The 18,473-nt window shown below is 42.8% G+C and overlaps 2 protein-coding genes and 1 long non-coding RNA gene across 3 annotated transcripts; 1 reads left to right on the top strand and 2 right to left on the bottom strand.

Annotated features, from left to right (window-relative positions):
• Positions 1-5,723: 5,723 nt before the first annotated feature.
• On the bottom strand, positions 5,724-7,507 carry LOC136444835 (uncharacterized). The gene is made up of 3 exons (XR_010757335.1): positions 7,047-7,507; positions 6,549-6,707; positions 5,724-6,070 (listed from the first exon to the last, which is right to left on the bottom strand). It is a non-coding gene; the product is annotated as an uncharacterized lncRNA (long non-coding RNA).
• A 211-nt stretch (positions 7,508-7,718) lies between these two features.
• On the bottom strand, positions 7,719-12,650 carry LOC136444816 (WD repeat domain-containing protein 83-like). Its single transcript, XM_066442559.1, has 9 exons — positions 12,462-12,650; positions 11,699-11,819; positions 11,112-11,217; positions 10,905-10,953; positions 10,106-10,232; positions 9,718-9,785; positions 9,309-9,417; positions 8,698-8,812; positions 7,719-8,254 (listed from the first exon to the last, which is right to left on the bottom strand). The coding sequence occupies exons 1-9, from the start codon at positions 12,538-12,540 to the stop codon at positions 8,114-8,116; spliced, it is 915 nt and encodes a 304-aa protein (XP_066298656.1). The 5' UTR covers positions 12,541-12,650; the 3' UTR covers positions 7,719-8,113.
• A 266-nt stretch (positions 12,651-12,916) lies between these two features.
• LOC136444222 (zinc finger protein 721-like) lies at positions 12,917-18,364 on the top strand. The gene is made up of 3 exons (XM_066441730.1): positions 12,917-13,032; positions 13,867-14,492; positions 14,714-18,364. Exons 2-3 carry the CDS (start codon positions 13,926-13,928, stop codon positions 18,299-18,301), a joined length of 4,155 nt encoding a protein of 1,384 aa, XP_066297827.1. The 5' UTR covers positions 12,917-13,032; positions 13,867-13,925; the 3' UTR covers positions 18,302-18,364.
• Positions 18,365-18,473: the final 109 nt, after the last annotated feature.

Raw genomic sequence — 18,473 nt, 5'->3', positions numbered from 1 at the left:
GGGGTACATACGCTACAAGTCGGGGTACATACGCTACAGGTCGGGGTACGTACGCTACAGGTCGGGGTACATACGCTACAAGTCGGGGTACATACGCTACAGGTCGGGGTACATACGCTACTGGTCGGGGTACATACGCTACCGATCGGGGTACATACGCTACAGGTCGGGGTACATACGCTACAGGTCGGGGTACATACGCTACAGGTCGGGATACATACGCTACAAGTCGGGATACATACGCTACAGGTCGGGGTACATACGCTACAAGTTGGGGTACATACGCTACAGGTCGCGGTACATACGCTACAGGTCGCGGTACATACGCTACAAGTCGGGGTACATACGCTACAGGTCGGAGTACATACGCTACTGGTCGGGGTACATACGCTACAGGTCGGGGTACATACGCTACAGGTCGGGGTACATACGCTACAAGTTGGGGTAGATACGCTACCGATCGGGGTACATACGCTACAGGTCAGGGTACATACGCTACAGGTTGGGGTACATACGCTACAGGTCGCGGTACATACGCTACAAGTCGGGGTACATACGCTACAGGTCGGAGTACATACGCTACTGGTCGGGGTACATACGCTACAGGTCGGGGTATATACGCTAACATGTCGGGTACATACGCTACAGGTCGGGGTACATACGCTACAGGTCGGATTACATACGCTACAGGTCGGGTACCCCGTACATACTGACTTTAATATATACACAAGTACTAAGTGTAAACGGGCCATTAATTAGCTCAGTGTACGCTCAGAATCATATAAGACATTCAGATATATCCTATCGGCACTTAGATCCATCAAGCCGCTAGGGGACCCAAGCCGCTAGGGGACCCAAGCCGCTAGGGGACCCAAAATCTAATCATTTCCAAGTCTCATCAAGACCTACCCACCAACCAAATATCAAGACAATCCATCCAAACCTTCTCGAGTTATGCTGGTCGTTACAAACAAACAAACAAACAAACAAACAAACAAACAAACAAACAAACGTTACCCTATGCATGGGTATCCTTGTCGGAGCTGCACCGTCTTTCGGAAGAGACGAAAAATGGGGGTCCCGTGTTCGAGGAGGTGCCTCGAGTGCGTTACAACAGCCTCATTACTCACATGGGTACCTACTGGCTGAAATAATACAACCTGGTGAACTGTTATAACCTTATCGGCGACGGTAATGATACGAATGACACGCTACATTTTGCATACGGCTCAGAAGTGCCGACTAACGGCTAAAAATTTATCATGGCACGAAAACAGTAACAAACAGCAGCAGTTATCAAATAAATCGCTAGAGGTCCTCACTGACACGTGAAGATGAGCTGGATAACTGACGTACTTTGACGTTATTTCAGAATAAATCGCCACATGTAATAAAAAGGTCAAAGGTTACGGAGCAAAAATCTTGATGGGTATTAACCGTGACGTTTTCTTTAGTTTGTCGTCAAGCTGATGCCAGCCCTGGTATGGGTTCGGACAGGCTCAGCTACCGGCACTGCAAACCGCAGGATCTAGGAGCGGTTTGAAGGGCCGGTAGCTGAGCCTGTCCGAACCCATACAAGGGCTGGCATCTTCTTCTTGCTGGGGCCGACTGACGCAGAAGTTCAAGTTCAGCCTCGCCCGAAGAGAAGGGGCCACTCAGCCTCACCCCAGATACCAAGGCTGCTTATAACATGTTTCTAGAAGTTTGTCTTTCTCAAATCCCACTTCTGTTCATAATCCAAGAGTTGAAAGTTTAAAAAAAATGTCACATCTTATGAAGATCTTAGGAAAAATTATAACGTTAGCGTGGCAGGTGCATAGTCAGTCACAGGAGGTAAAGACATAGCTTGTTGTTGTGATTATCAACCGTTAATAGATTTACACTGTCCTTAATGATTTTAAATAATCTGAATTACATTGATTTTGATTAATATTGAATTCAATAGAATGTGATTTCTTGCCTAGAATAGCGAGCGCTGTTTTATCTCGGCCATATTATGTATTCCGAAGCAGATATTTGTATAAAGACTGCTGTCTCTGAGGTGGAAATTGCAACCAGTTATGTTGTTCATACACTGTTACCAACTTCACGATCATTCCAAAATGAATAAATGCAGATCTCGTCTGAATGGCTACAGTCGAGAAGTTATGATTGAATAAACAGTAAATATTGTAACCTAGTAGCTATGTCATAGAAATTAAAGTTTCTCAACAACGACTGTTTCTATGTGTGTATGTGTTCGTGTACTTAAGTGGAAAGAAGAAAGTTTACACAGTGCAGGATTTGCATGCAATTGTATACGGTAGCTTACAGCAGAAGAGGGGGTCATATCGATTCGAAGCTTATTATATTTTTTATCTTCAAAGTGCCTGATATGCAACTAGAGATGTGACAGAAAATCTCCATATTCGGCCGTTCGTTCTAGTCCCTCTGGTAAAGCATCTTTAATAATTAGTAAACAAATATCGAGAACGGTTTATCCATGATTTATACCTGGTATTGATGTGTTACGGCTAAGCCTCAAGGTCAAGAACAAGAGCAGGAAAGAAAGGGACCTAAAACCCCATCTCGTTTCCCAAGTCGCAGAATGACCAAATCTGGGAATGAGCGACGCTTCGTTAGCGAGATACGGGCCTTTTCGGAACGGGGGCTCCAAAATGGGGGTGTGATAGGGGATGAAATTTACGCTTTTTGAATTTCAGAAAAAGGAAACTTAAGACATTTTTCGGCTTCATTGTTGTCACAATGTAGTTCTTATGAACCCTATTCTATTCATATGCAATGCCTCCGCGCAAAAATTGCTTTATTCTCAAGTTATACGTCAAAACGTCATCTGGGCGGTTACAGTTCGTGGCCAGAGCTTTGCAAAAGTGAACATTTCGGTGTATTTTACATTACCATATGAATCATAACTAAGCAGATGGTTGAAGGGAAAATCGTAGCTGTGTAATGCTTGAAGACAGAATCTTTGATATTCATGTCATAGCTATACGTATGGTAGTTTTCCTATGAAGCTGGTACATCAAAGGGCGGTTCAATATTAGTTGCAATGATCAATACACATGTACGTACATTGAGTACTAGGAAATATGATTAAAGTTTTATGACTCTTTGAGACTTTTTGTGGTTTGTTTATCAAATAGTAGCCAAGGACTTTGTCTGCATATGGTAAATCTTCAAGCAAAAACTACGAGATTCCCTCCCACCATCTGCTGGTTATGATTCATATGGTAATGGTATGGTATGGTAAACACACCTAAATGTCCACTTTTACAAAGCCCTGACCACGAACTGCAACAGTCCAGATCATGTTTTGCCATATAACTTGAGAATAAAGGCAATTTTCACGGTGGCATTACGTATGAATAGAATAGAGTTCATAAGAAGTACACTCTGACAACAATGAAGTCGAAAAATGTCCTTTTTCTAAAATTGAAAAAGCGGAAATTCATCCCCTATCACACCCCCATTTTGGAGCCCCCGTTCCGAAAAGGCCCGTATCTCGCTAACGAAGCGTCGCTCATTCCCAGATTTGGCCATTCCGCGACTTGGGAAATGAGATGGGCTCTTATGGGGTTTTTACTCCAGTTCTTTCCTGCTCTTGTTCTTGACCTTGAGGCTCACCCCGACTAATTGAATTTCAAGAATCTATTAGAAATGAACCATTTTAGTTGCACATTTGCTCATTCCGAGGCAAACATTCCCTGAACTGCCTGTACACCCCCATGAAACTCCTTATGGGCCGTACCCGGTCTTATGGGCCGTACCCGGTAAAATTATGGGCCGTACCCGGACTTATGGGCCGTACCCGGTAAAATTATGGGCCGTACCCGGACTTATGGGCCGTACCCTGTACCTATGGGCCGTACCCAATGGCCGACATCGCCCGGCCACAGGGCGAAGTGGCGTGAAAGTCGCGTCTAGATACCCTGTACCGCAACGATACACAATCACACATAGCCTATGCTCTGGCAAACATTCCTGGCCACCTCTCTGCCGAGTGGCGTTGTACAAATCGCCCCCAATATCGAGAACACTCACGCAAGCTGTGGCGAGATGCCGGCTGCAGTGCTCGCGTGGGGTCGAGAAACCCGGAAGTGATGCTGTTCTTTGGCGGGAAATTTCATTTTTACCCGCGTTCAGTCCAGCCGGCAGGTGCAACGGAAGGTTGGTGAAATGTCTAGTGAATTTAGACTATCATTCCGTGAAATATACGATTTGGTAACGCACAATGGAATAACCTGTTTCTAGAATTCTAGCCAATGTGGAAACAACAGGAATCAGATGGATTACAATAGAGATATAATCTCTGTCCACAGGGTTCTCTGAATATACTATCATATAGGGTGGGAGGGGAAACTAGATCTGAGTGTAGTGGACCGAACCTCAGAAGCAACCTTTTTTTGGTGTTGTAAACTGGAATTATAGGTACTAGAATTTGTCATTAAATTTGATTGCAACAATAAACATGGCATTTTGTATACAAATAATTTGACCATCCCACTACTACCACTGCCAAAGATGAATTCAGGTGAAGAACCCCCAGACGCAGTTGTCACAGATGATGCCGAGCCACCACAAATTGTAGGACAGGAAACAGGTGCCACAACTGCAGGTGACCTTTCTTTATTCAATTATTTCTGTGAATATACAGTATAGCATGTATGTATAGAGCATTGGAGAATATCTACTTTCATATACTTGTCTCATTGTATCATTCAATATTGAAAAAGTGCATTGCATGCGCATTGTTACATCCCTGTGTACCACAATTTTATGACTCTATTTCTCTTAAAACCAGTGATTGATAGCTTGGGTACCAGCGTCATAGATAACTCTGGGAGGATTTGCAATATGAGTGAATAACAGGTGTCAGACTGAGTGAAATTTTGTTCCAAATTTACAGTTACTAAGTTGTTTGTTGGTACTTTTTTTTCTTTTGAGCCCTTCACACTGTCACATATTTTGTATACATAAACAAACTATGTGTGCATACTAAAATAACAGATATCTCACTTCTCCCCTTTTAGAATCAAACATCGTCTTGTGTGACATCTGTGGGGAAAATATACCTGCTTCCCACTACAGAAGACACAACCTCAGACACAGAGCAACGTTTACTTGTGAGAAATGCTCTACATCCTTTCATGACAAGTTTGCACTAAAAAAACATGTAGACATTCAGCACAATAATAAAGTACTAGTCTGCAAGGAGTGTGGCAAGAGTTTTAAGTCATATTCTGGTTTCAGGCAACACTGTTTCATACATGAGTCCAAAGAGCACACCTGCACAACCTGCAAACTGACATTTGCAAACAAAGTAAAGTTGTACCACCATCGCCGGAAGGCCCAAGCCCCACAGAAGACATGTGACCACCTGAAGATCCATCAGCAGGCCAAGGATCACAAGTGCACGGTGTGCACTGCTTCTTTCAAACAGAAACAAAGTTTGAAAAGACACTTGAGCACACATGAAGACCCCAAGACCTGTAACATGTGCAGTAAAAGCTACCAGGGAGCGAGGCAGCTCATGCGCCACATGGCAACAGTGCACAAAAATTCTACTGATTGATCATACAAAGTCATACGTTACATGCAGCCCCTAATTATGTTCCATATCTTTAATCATTAACCATGTAAGTCCTGTAAGATCTGAACAATATGCAATTACTTTTTCAAACTAGTACTCAAATCAATGAATGATTTTGACAATGCAACAATCATTCCACTTTGAAATAAGATAATGTTTGGCAAAGTGGAGAAAAAAATTACATTGAAATTTTGAATACAGCAGTGAAGTTTACTTATAGAAGACCAATTCGCTCATGAGGCAGGATCTTTGAAAGATCTGTTCTATGGTACTGCCTTACACCAGTCTGCCCCTTCAAAGGAGCACCAAATTTAGGGCGTGCCCTTGATGTCAGATCAAAGGGATGGTTTTTTGCCTTCACAAGAGCCAGCCTAGTTGGTGGTTCCCACTGTTCAGGGTGGTCTGTTTCTGTAAAGATGACATCTGTACTTTGACAGGGGTAGACAGGCTTGCTACTTGTCGTTGGGGAATCCACAGGCCCTGAAATGAAAAAAACGAAATTACTGTTACTACGGTACTTAATGTGTTATAACTTTTAAGCATAAGGTTTACAGATATAGAGTAATAAACTGTGACTTTATTGGCAAATAGTGTGATGGATCAATGTCCCTTTGAAATTCAAGTTGTTATTGATTTCTGCTTGCCTACTGAATGAATGACTCTTTTGTAGATTAGAAATTATCACAATCTACAAGAACAAAAATTGACATGAAGTAAACTACCACATGAGCACACATGAAGACTCCAAGACCTTATAAGATCTGTGATTGTAGTCATACAATAATGCTGCTATCAAATTCTGCCAGCTGAACACTATACTTTCAAATTTCTGTATGAATATTGCATTGGTTATGTGAGAAGGATTTTAATGTCTTACTCCAAATAGGTTTACCCAGGTTTGTTTGTGAGTCACCTGTACCCATAAGTACTGAAATCTTCTTTTGCCAACTGAGAGTACCTTGTTCAACGGGGGCTGGTCGTCTGAGTGCCCAACTTGGCCGGGGAGTCAGACAATGTATCACTTTCCTTTTGGGAAAGGGGATGGCAGCATATGTCCTTTTGTCCTTCTTTCCAAGATGGAGCTTGATAGGCTTTTTTCTTGTCATTGTGCAATACTCTGGAATGAAGATTGAATAAGACAGTCAAAGATCATGTTAGAGAGTATTAAACTAGAAACAGTTCATCTTCACCTAGAGTTTTAGCAATATGCTGTTGTTGTTGTCTCTATTACACCACTGTCTCGTCGGTATATGGTCACTTGTGCAGTGCAGCATGCTCGGGCTCCCTGTCATGCTACACCTCCCGACCCCTTCCACGCTTTACAAACAAATCAAATCCCCTGTAATCATAATAACAAGAACAAAATCTTACGTTACAGTGACTCTCTGTTGGAGGAGTGACCTAATAGGGCGGTAATAAAAGTTATATACCATGGATGAAATTGTGAAATGCGTACCGATAGCAAGGAGCTCGAGAGTTTTGTCCGGTTCGCGACGCCTCCCACACAACCCAGCTGATGATGATGATCGATGCGAAGCTCACTTCCGGGTTTCTCGACCCCACGCGAGCACTGCAGCCGGCATCTCGCCACAGCTTGCGTGAGTGTTCTCGATATTGGGGGCGATTTGTACAACGCCACTCGGCAGAGAGGTGGCCAGGAATGTTTGCCAGAGCATAGGCTATGTGTGATTGTGTATCGTTGCGGTACAGGGTATCTAGACGCGACTTTCACGCCACTTCGCCCTGTGGCCGGGCGATGTCGGCCATTGGGTACGGCCCATAGGTACAGGGTACGGCCCATAAGTCCGGGTACGGCCCATAATTTTACCGGGTACGGCCCATAAGTCCGGGTACGGCCCATAATTTTACCGGGTACGGCCCATAAGACCGGGTACGGCCCATAAGGAGTTTCATGGGGGTGCTGTATAAGCTGATAGATCAAGTACTTTTTTGGTCACAAATGTCGACATCCTTCAATTTTAACTTCCCAAATATGGCCTTTGGCAGAACTGAACTGAATCTACAGGCATTTCTGTTCCTTGAATGTTTGAGTGTTTTATCCTAAGGCAAACATATCATTTGAGGCTTCATAGAATATATATTCAAGCATTGAACACAACAAAAGAACTGATGTAGAATGGCTTTATTCAAATACACAGTCCAAATGTACACCATGACACAGGTCAACTTTTTCATTCGAAAATAATAATGATTTTCATTCATTCATTAATTATACATTCATAGTTTCCAGGATGTTAGATGAGAACATTTCTACACATTGCCTTCCCTTTCACTTGGAAAAATAGATATGTCAAATAGTGACAAATGCTTCACTGGTACTCTTGGTAACAGACATACATGTAGTCCATGTAAGTTACTAGTGCTACTAGTAAATCAATTTTTCCAACCAGTTAATAAACACATTATGATAGTCAGGAAACAACGTATATGCATGGGTTGGATGATCTAATCCAACGGTTCTGAAAACTCCAATGTTGCTACTGAGGTAAAGCTGCCCGTGGGCTAGTCCTCTTGGTAGTCTTCCTCCCTCCAGACCTTGACCAAGTTCTCAGCAGCTGAAAGCATGCAGGGGAGGGAGGGATGGTAGCTGAGGGAATGGACAACACCTTTTCCTTCCTTGGAAAGTGTGTGGACAATTTTGCTCTGAAAAAAAAGGAAAAGAATTTTTTTAATAATAAAACACAACAATTTTCAGCTTAATATATAAGTATCTTTGTCAAACCTTGGCCATAATAACATTCAATATGGGTGTTCTGGACCTGGTGATATTTTGGATCATCACACACAAATCACTTGTAAAGTACACAATCTTCCATAGAATCATTTGAATGCACTTTGCATGCACTGTCGAAAATTTGAATACCGGATTCAGAAGTTGGAATTGCTGTTGTTTTTAGCTCCAAGACACCAAATTTTCTCAACATCTGGTGCATTTTGCATTTTTTTTTTGGTTGGGTATGACATAAAGAAAATACAACACAGTGTATCCCGCATCACCCTCGGTACCAGGAAATCATGGAGAGAGAGTCTGGCCTTATTTTGGGCAAGCCACCTGGAATGATGATTAAAGACAACCTATTACTTACATCTACCAGGTCCCAGAAGTAAATCTTGCCATCCTCTGAGCCGCTGACTACATGTGCATCACTGTTGGTGAGGCAGCAGTCTATCTTAAACTCTGTGCTTTTGTGACCTGTGTACCTGAAAAAACATGCAGAAATCTTTTATAAGTGCAAGACTTCATCACTTGATGATTACTAGCTCTTGACCTGAGATTGTCTGGTACATTTGAGGATATCCTTTTCAAAGTGGAGTGGCAGTGACAGAACTTGATATGTCCATGTATGAGATTTGCTGGGGATGATCAAAAAATAGTGTTTGGTCTTCAGATTCATGTAGTTTAGAAAGTTATGTCCAAACGATAAGGCAGGCTTCCATTGATACTACTTTTTTCCAATACATCTCCAAGAAAATCTCTGTTAGAAACAGACAACACTAAAATTAAAACTGAACAGTATCAAAACCATATGAAGGCATTCTTGGCAAAACAGTCTTATTGACTGGACTGGTTCAGGTTACGAACATGAAAGATGTGATTGGTTGGACTGGGTCAGGTGACCAAGATGACTGCCTCCATTGAGCAGAAGGTTAGACAAAACAGTTTAGAATATGGTATAATGTTTCCAAGCTGGCTTACTCTCCGAGCAGCTCCCCTGTGTCCTTGTCCAACAGTCGTAGGGTACTGTCTAGTGCTGAGCTCAGGACACACTGGCCATCTTTGGTGAAGCAAACACACGTCACAGGGCCTGCAGAAAAACATTGAAAGTCATGCAACATGAAAGGGATAATCAGATTCAAGCATCATAATTACAGACCCTTGGTATTTGGTACTTGGTACAGAGTTAAAACTTTGTTCCAACACAAAAATTTGCGACTACTCTACTGCAGACATAGTTGAAAATCTGTTCAAAGTTGCATTTTAGACATTGAATTCAATCATGGTTGACATAAAGTCCACAACATGGAGAAAATTGACTTGCATATGACATTATCTTCATGAGCCTAATAGAATATTTATGGGATAAGGAAATGAAGAATACACCTACTTCCTACGTAATCTACAAGGAGTTCTCCCACACGCAAGTCGTATCTTCTGACTCTGCCATCCACAGACCTGAAGTGCACAAGATATGTTCAGTGTTGCCATACATTGTAACTTCATTTAAGTTTATGGAGGCTATGTTTCACAGTATAAGGGAAAGGCAGCTTTAACTATGTCTTACGAAACAGTGGTAGCAATGTACGGGAAGACAGAGCATATGCTTAAGGTGTGATAGTTTCTCAGTAAGGGGTCACAGCAAAAACCCAAAAGTTTAACACAAAACGAGACAAATATTTCATGTACCGGTATTACACTCTCCAGAGTCTAGTGACATACCTACCCCATAATAATAAGAACATCATCTAGTTTCTTAAATATAGAAGTGAACCAACCCTGTGAGGATTTCATGGTCCGATAATTTTATGCTGAAAATTCCGTCCTTCGCTTCATCCAGAATCTGGATGGGGTCATATTTCTTGGCTCGACAGTCCCAGAGTCGAACTGTGTTGTCGATGGATCCTGGATGGGGAAACAGCGTGACGTCATTCCTGAAATCTTGTACTGTAACAGTTGTAGTTCAACTCGAAGTATCAAATATTTCACAATGCCTGGGTATCACTGATGCAACGCTTCTTTGAATTTGTAGTACAAGGGGTAGCTTTTATTCTTATCTTTAATCTAGCCGTTTTAGCTCCACTGGATATTTGCATGGAAGATGTATAACTTATACTATAAGATGTGCAAAGAACAGCAGTGGGTACTAGTACGAACTGTACATGTTATCACAATGATTGTAGCCACATAATAGTTACTATGTGTACTTAAATTCAAAGCTTCACTGACTTTATGAAAGTTGGATGTCTAGATCTTAATCCATTCTGCTGCTTTTAATATACTTTCTATATATTAGAGATGTAAATTCATTTGGTAATCATGTATTTTGTACCTTATTTTATTGATTTGTAAGCTGTGAACTCATCATTTTTATGAAGTAGTTTAACAATGCTTACCTCTGGTCTGTGCCTGTATATGAATTGAATTGTCTGTTGCTTGATAAGACCTGAAACTAGTGGAAGTTCATCCTTGGAAATGGGCTAAAGGGTACCATACCGTATGTGTATTTCAATAAGAAGGTTTCAATCAGATTTTAGAATGTAGGCATCCATCCCAGTCATGAGAGTGCTGACTTACCTGATGCAATGACAGTCGACTCTTCATTGAATTTCACACAGTTTACACGCTGAAATGTACAAAGACGACAAATAAGTGGGGAACACAATAGGTTACAAATACTTGTTGAAAATTATGATATCTAAAGTTGATCTAATATACATGTAGATGTACAAAAATATCCAACAGAGAGTTAATACTCTTTAAACTAAAGTCCAAGACACTCACCCCAACATGACCTCTGAACCTTCGCACCATCTTTCCTGTGGAGACATCCCATAATATTACCATCTTGTCTGCCCCAGTAGATGTTAGTTGGCTGTTGTCACATGACCTGGCCATGGAAAGAAAACAATTATCAATACTTCATTAAGCAAAACAACCTGCAATTGTAAGTGAAAAGATAAGCTTTTGAATTATACTTCAATTAAAACATGTGCATTACAGTAATATCAAACAAAACTGAGACTCTGTGACTACCTACCCCCCATAGAAAAGAAAGCCATGTACAATTTTGTGATGTCGTCTAAAGAAAAGTGGATGTTGCAAGTGTTACAGCATCACAAGCCAATGTAAGATGAAATTCCATTTTGTACAGCTTAGCATGGTCCATGTTTTGGAAAGGTTTATCTAATTGAAGGACAAGAACTACTGGAAAAACTTTATCTAGTGAAGTAGTATACCTCACCGGAGTATGATGATGATGAATCTAATTGGCTCTGATGTTTATGTAGCAGGTAATATTAAATCGGCTATTTAGACTGCACCATAACACTTAAGAGTTAAACAAAAGTCTTGAGTCTTGAGAGACTTACGCAGCGACGTCAAGAACTTCGTAGCCGTGTCCTGAGTACGTCATGATGTGGGTTCCCTTGTGTGGGTTCCACAGTTTGATGGACTTGTCACTGCCACATGTCATACAGTAGTTCCCGTCATCTGGGGAAAGGGGTGAAGGTTACTGTTTTACATTAGACGATATGGATCATATTCTAACTTCATTCATGCCTTTGATCACCTCCCTGTAGAATAGCCTGGTATCCATACAATTTCTAGCTCTGGTTCACTCCATATATTATATATATGTTCCAGGATGTAACCATGTTACATATACATGTATGTGTCAAATTGTTAAAATCAAGAATATATAACCTGCTTGTTAACACTACCAATATCACAGTACTATTTCTTGACATCTTGACAGCATAAGTCTCAAATGCATACTGGGTAACTGTGCAGTATAAATGCTCGAGTCAATAACAACATCAACGTTCAATTTTTAAAAATATTTCCTCCATATAACCACCTGAGCCACATACATGTATAAATTCATTTTTTTTATGCTGCCTGGTGACTACTAGTAGTGTAGTGCATATGAATGATATTGAAATATCAAATTTTCCTATTATTCAGACTTCAGTGTCTGAAAATCAAGTCCAACAAAGTAATATATATATATATATATAACGTTATAATAACTTATATAAATCATGCGATATGTGTTTTTTTTTTAAATCGCGATGCATGTAAACAAATCAAGGGGGAGGGGGATATTCCCGACATCGAAATTCTGCTACATACCGTTGAACCTGACGGCTCTTACAGCTCCCTGCTTGCACTCAAGAGTTCTTGCAACCTTGGTTGGGAGTTTGGTTCCCATCTTCCCTGTAGGTATCACGGAAACCAGCGAAATATCTAGAAATGTACCAGAAAAGACGGAAAACAAACACAGGGGGCAGCCATGTTTATTACCCACAATTCTACGGGCAATTTTACACGGTATGGACTGTTCCAAATATTTAGGAGGGTTCGATGACATAGTAATAGACTCTACTAGGGCGTAGGGAATTTTAAATCCTTAGGAATCGAGGAGATAGAGGGTTGAAATAGTCAGAATTGTAGGGCTCTGGGGGTTAGAGTGCTAGGAAGTAGGACTTGAGAGGTATTTAAATTTAGGTTGTTATCACCCCCTCCCCCCCGCTATAAATCTTTTTTTGGAACGGCCTAGTGACCTGAAGAACGTTCGATCAGCTCATAACTTATTCAAATCAACAGTCAAGGAGTCGATTTAGTAGAATATCTGAATCTATGAAGAGCTCTGCAGGTCACCATTCCCCACTCAAGACACGGTGGTATCCAAGATAACTGGCAGGTACGTTCACCTGGCTACAATTTGAAATATCGGCGTCTATCAGCGATCAAAGAAATAATTTTCTCTGACTGAACCTCAGATTCTGTCACGAAAAAAATGAACATGATCATGTGTTCTTTTTCTCTGCAACCATGAAATTGGTGTTTCAAATAATGTGTTTGAATGATTTCATGCTTCAAGTAGTGCCTAATTAGAGTTCTATTTCATGAGAGAAAAGAACTGCAGCATAACGTTGCTTGATGTTGTATGAAACTATTTGTCTAAAACAAAAAGGCGGCGGCGGGGGGGGGGGATTACTAAATAGCCATGGAAACTCTTTGAGAGTTTGACTTGAGGACAACCTGTCACTCTATTTTTTGTTTGAATGCTTCAAGTGATAATGTTGCGTATGTGGGCAGCAACAGTGCCTGAACGTCAAGTTTTCGCAAATACCTGGCAAAAGTGGAGTATAAAAATGTAACGATTGAGAGAAGCTCAGAGCCCTGCTGGTTATAATATCATATGTTGTGTATTGCTGCTTTGTCAACAACATGTTTAACATTTATTGTTAAATGCTACAAAAACCTTTAGTCTCCTGGATAAGCTCGTTCACACTTCTAGGTACACATGAGCGCTAGCGGTGACAGGAATTGTGGGAAATATGTTAAAGTTGAAGGCCCCTGACTTGTAAACAGTTCTTTCTCTGGACCATTGTCTCAATTTGCACAACACTATGTCCCGAACATGTTTTGTTCATGTCTTATGGGTCTTCACCTTTGACATTTTACGCATACACAATTCCTTCTACTCAGAAGTGTGAGCGAGCTTATGGATACTGTGTGGTTTGTGTTCCAGAGAAGTCAAAGTGCTCCAATCAGAAGTGTGGTTCAATTGCACTCATCCTGGTCCCGACCATGGCTTCCTCCTCTCTGAGTCTGAGTGACCTGGTTACCAAAGGTCTGACTGGCCTGTGTAAGGAGGTGTCCCTGGCTGTGCTGCCCAGGCTCTTTATGGAGGAGGTCGTGTTGGAGCTCCGCAGGCGTAAAATTGAGGTAGGCAAACAGGGCGTAGACAAACGCAACCTGGTCGCCCTTCTACAAGAGCTGATGACCTTAGAGTACAGCGAGGCTGACGACAGACAACGACTCGATGCACATGTTGCGTCAGAAGACCCACATGGCACCCTACCACAGCAAGAGAGTGGAGAAACCCATGCAGAGGGTGTTATCCTGTCAGAAGAGCTTCTTGACACTGTCCTGCAAAAGCATGGCCAAGAAATACATAACAAATGTGCAGAGGAGTCTGCAAAGCCACAAAATGCCATCCCCCAACCTCAAGCCACAGAAGATATGCAGACAACTAGGGAAGACACCGACATAGAAGATGGAGGAGACAGTGATGACTGTGGTGATGAAGATAACTCACAAGATGATGAGGAAGCACCACAGGACCCAGTATCACGGTCTATACCAACCAATGAGGTGAATGATTTGTACTTAAACATAACAGTCTTGATTGAATATCTAAATTGTAATGATGGTATTCAGAAAAAAATAGTCAGCAACTGATTTTAGTCAATTAGATACTGTTAAAAATGCATGCCCAGGATTTGAGATATATTTATTACATTTAGGATGGTATTTGATACCTGGTTGTATGCTTTAGGCTTTATGTTTGTATTTTATTCTTTTTTTTTCGTAAGGAATCCTCATCACAAGCAATTCAGAAGGAAGACAACCAGGCTGCTACAGCACCATCTGATGAGCACAGCAAACACACTGGGAAAAATCCCTACAGGTGTGAGGAATGCAGCAAGTGTCTCAGCGATTCTCGTGCCCTGAAGGAACACATGCACACTCACACAGGTGAGAAACCCTACATGTGTGGGGAGTGCAGCAAGCGATTCAGTGTGCTGGGAAATCTAAAGCAACACATGCACACTCACACAGGGGAGAAACCCTTCAGGTGTGAGGAGTGCAGCAAGCAGTTCCATTCGAAGCGTAATCTGAGGAGACACATGGAGATTCATACAAGGAGCAAGCCTTACAAATGTGAGAAATGTAGCAGTCAGTTCAGTAAGCCACATGAGCTGAAGAAACACCTGTACACTCACACAGAGGAAAATCTCCACAGATGTGAGGAGTGCAGCAAAGAGTTCATTGAGAGGAAGCATCTAAAGGAACACATGCTGAGTCACTCAGGAGAGAAGCCCTACTCGTGTAAGGAGTGCAGTAAGCAGTTCAGAAGGCCAGATAATCTGAAGAGACACATGCGTACTCATACAGGTGAGAAACCCTACATGTGTGAGGAGTGCAGCAAGCGATTCAGTCATCCTGGAAATCTGAAGCAACACATGCGCACTCACGCGGAGGAGAAACCCTATAGCTACAGGTATGAGAAGAGCAGCAGGCAGTTCAGTGTGCCTACTCGTAGTCATCTAAAGACACACACACAGACTTGCACAGGGGAGATAAGCAGCATTTCTGAGTCAACAAAAATGATGGAGACAAGCACAAGTACAACAGCAGACTTTCCTGCACCGCAACATGCAACAAAATATACGCCTGCAAAGCCTTCTGCTGACCAGAATAGAGCTCGTACCTCCGCAGAAAGAGGACAGTCTGAGAGTGAAGTCAGATCTGTAGCTGTTAGTCCTTCCACCATCTTGAATTCAGTGCAAGGCTCGCAAGTGCTTGCAACGGAGGTTCCTCTGGTGACCGTCACCACATGCCCCCCTCCCACTGAGAGGATGGAACAGAGTGGAGGAAAGGAGCAGGAAATTATGGACGGGAAAAATGAACCAGGTGACATGATAGAAGAAGGGATGGGAGGTGACAGTGACGGTTGCGGGGATGAGGACATCTCACAAGAAGATGAAGAAGCAGCACAGGACCAAGTATCACTGTCTATACCAGACAACCAGGCTGCTACAGCACCATCTGATGAGCACAGGAAAGACATTGGGAAGAATCCCTACAGGTGTGAGGAATGCAGCAAGTGTCTCAGGGATTCTCGTGCCCTGAAGGAACACATGTACACTCACACAAGGGAGAAACCCTTCAGGTGTGAGGAGTGCAGCAGTGAGTTCCCTTCGAAGCGTAATCTGATGAGACACATGGAGATTCACACAAGGAGCAAACCTTACAAGTGTATGAAATGTAGCAGTCAGTTCAGTAAGCCACATGAGCTGAAGAAACACCTGTACACTCACACAGGGAAAAAACTCCACAGATGTGAGGAGTGCAGCAAAGAGTTCATTGAGAGGAAGCATCTAAAGGAACACATGCTGACTCACTCCGGAGAGAAGCCCTACTCGTGTAAGGAGTGCAGCAGGCAGTTCAGAAGGTCAGATAATCTGAAGCAGCACATGCGTACTCATACAGGTGAGAAACCCTACATGTGTGAGGAGTGCAGCAAGCGATTCATTGAGCTGAGAAATCTGAAGCAACACATGCGCACTCACACGGAGGAGAAACCCTACAGGTGTGAGAAGTGCAGCAGGCAGTTCAGTTTGCGTAGTCATCTTATGACACACACACCGACTTGCACAGGGGAGATTAGCAGCATTTCTGAGTCAACAAAAATGATGGAAACAAGCGCAAGTACAACAGCAGACTTTCCTGCACCACAACACGCAACAAATACGCCTGCAAAGCCTTCTGCTGACCAGAATAGAGCTCGTACCTCCGCAGAAAGGGGACAGTCTGAGAGTGAAGTCAGATCTGTAGCTGTTCGTCCTTCTACCATCTTGAATTCGGTGCAAGGCTCTCAAGTGCTTGCGACGGAGGTTCCTCTGTTGACCGTCACCACATGCCCCCCTCCCACTGTGAGGATGGAACAGAGTGAAGGAAAGGAGCAGGAAATTATGGACGGGAAAAATGAACCAGGTGACATGATGGAAGAAGGGATGGGAGGTGACAGTGACGGTTGCGGGGATGAGGACATCTCACAAGAAGATGAAGAAGCAGCACAGGACCAAGTATCACTGTCTATACCAGACAACCAGGCTGCTACAGCACCATCTGATGAGCACTGGAAAGACACTGGGAAGAATCCCTACTGGTGTGAGGAATGCAGCAAGTGTCTCAGTGGTTCTCGTTCCCTGAAGGAACACATGCACACTCACACAGGGGAGAAACCCTTTAGGTGTAAGGAGTGCAGCAGTGAGTTCCCTTCGAAGCGTAATCTGATGAGACACATGGAGATTCACACAAGGAGCAAACCTTACAAGTGTGAGGAATGTAGCAGTCAGTTCAGTAAGCCTCATGAGCTGGAGAAACATATGTACACTCACATAGGGAAAAAACTTCACAGATGTGAGGAGTGCAGCAAAGAGTTCGTTGAGAGGAAGCATCTAAATCAACATGTGAAGACTCACTCCGGAGAGAAGCCCTACTCGTGTAAGGAGTGCAGAAGGCAGTTCAGAAGGCCAGATAATCTGAAGCAACACATGCTTAGAAAGCACATGAGCACTCACACAGGGGAGAATCCCTACAAATGTACGGTGTGCAGCCGGCAGTTCAGTTCGCCACTTCTTTTGAGGCAACATATGTACACTCACACGAGGGAAAAGCTCTACATGTACAGATGTGAGGAGTGCGGCAAGCAGTTCAATAGGAAGGGTAATCTGAACAGACACAAGCAAACTCACAGTGAGACTACAGCTTGCATGCATGTATGTGAGAAGTGTGGCATGCAATTACGTTCATTGGGTTCTCTCAAGTGTCACCTGCAGACTCACGGTCCCAGGGAGAAATCTTACAAGTGTGAGACGTGCGATATGCGGTTTTATACTCGACGCTATCTAAAAAATCACTTAAAGATTCATACGGGTGAAAAGCCCTACATGTGTGACAAGTGCAGCAAGCAGTTCATACGGCAGGGTGATCTGAAGAGTCACATGTGGACCCACACAGAAGAGAAACCCCACAGGTGTGGGAATTGCGGCAGGCAGTTCAAACAGCTGTGTCAGCTGAAGAGACACATGCTAATTCACACGGGGGAGAAACCCTACACGTGTAAGGAGTGTCAAAGACCATTCAGGCAGTGGAGTGCTCTGAAGTTGCACATGCACACTCACACAGGTGAGAAACCTTACAGGTGTGAGGAGTGCAGCCGGGTGTTCAGTCGTCCTAATCACCTGGCAAGACACTTCAAAAAGAAACATGTTTCCCAACAGTTGGGAGTTGAAGCAAGTGCAGCAAGTAGAGAAGAGCTGGGAATTGAGGCAAGTGCAGCAAGTAGAGAACTCCTGATCTATGAGGCACATGAAGTTGAAGTCAGCTTTTGACGTACTGTAGAAAAGTAGTCATTTGTCTGTTGTGGGCCAGCACAGAGGAACAACAAAGTTATGTACATGTAGTTGATATCATTACTGATGAGAAGTTGGACCTTTGATTTGAACCTACATAAACTTCTCGTGTGTTTTGGACAATGTCGACGATTTTCAAAAACATACATAT

This window comes from Branchiostoma lanceolatum, chromosome 11 (genome assembly GCF_035083965.1).
Source record: "Branchiostoma lanceolatum isolate klBraLanc5 chromosome 11, klBraLanc5.hap2, whole genome shotgun sequence".
Classification (NCBI taxonomy): domain Eukaryota; kingdom Metazoa; phylum Chordata; class Leptocardii; order Amphioxiformes; family Branchiostomatidae; genus Branchiostoma; species Branchiostoma lanceolatum.
Note: the sequence above shows the minus strand (reverse complement) of the source record. Positions and strands in the feature narration are given on the sequence as shown.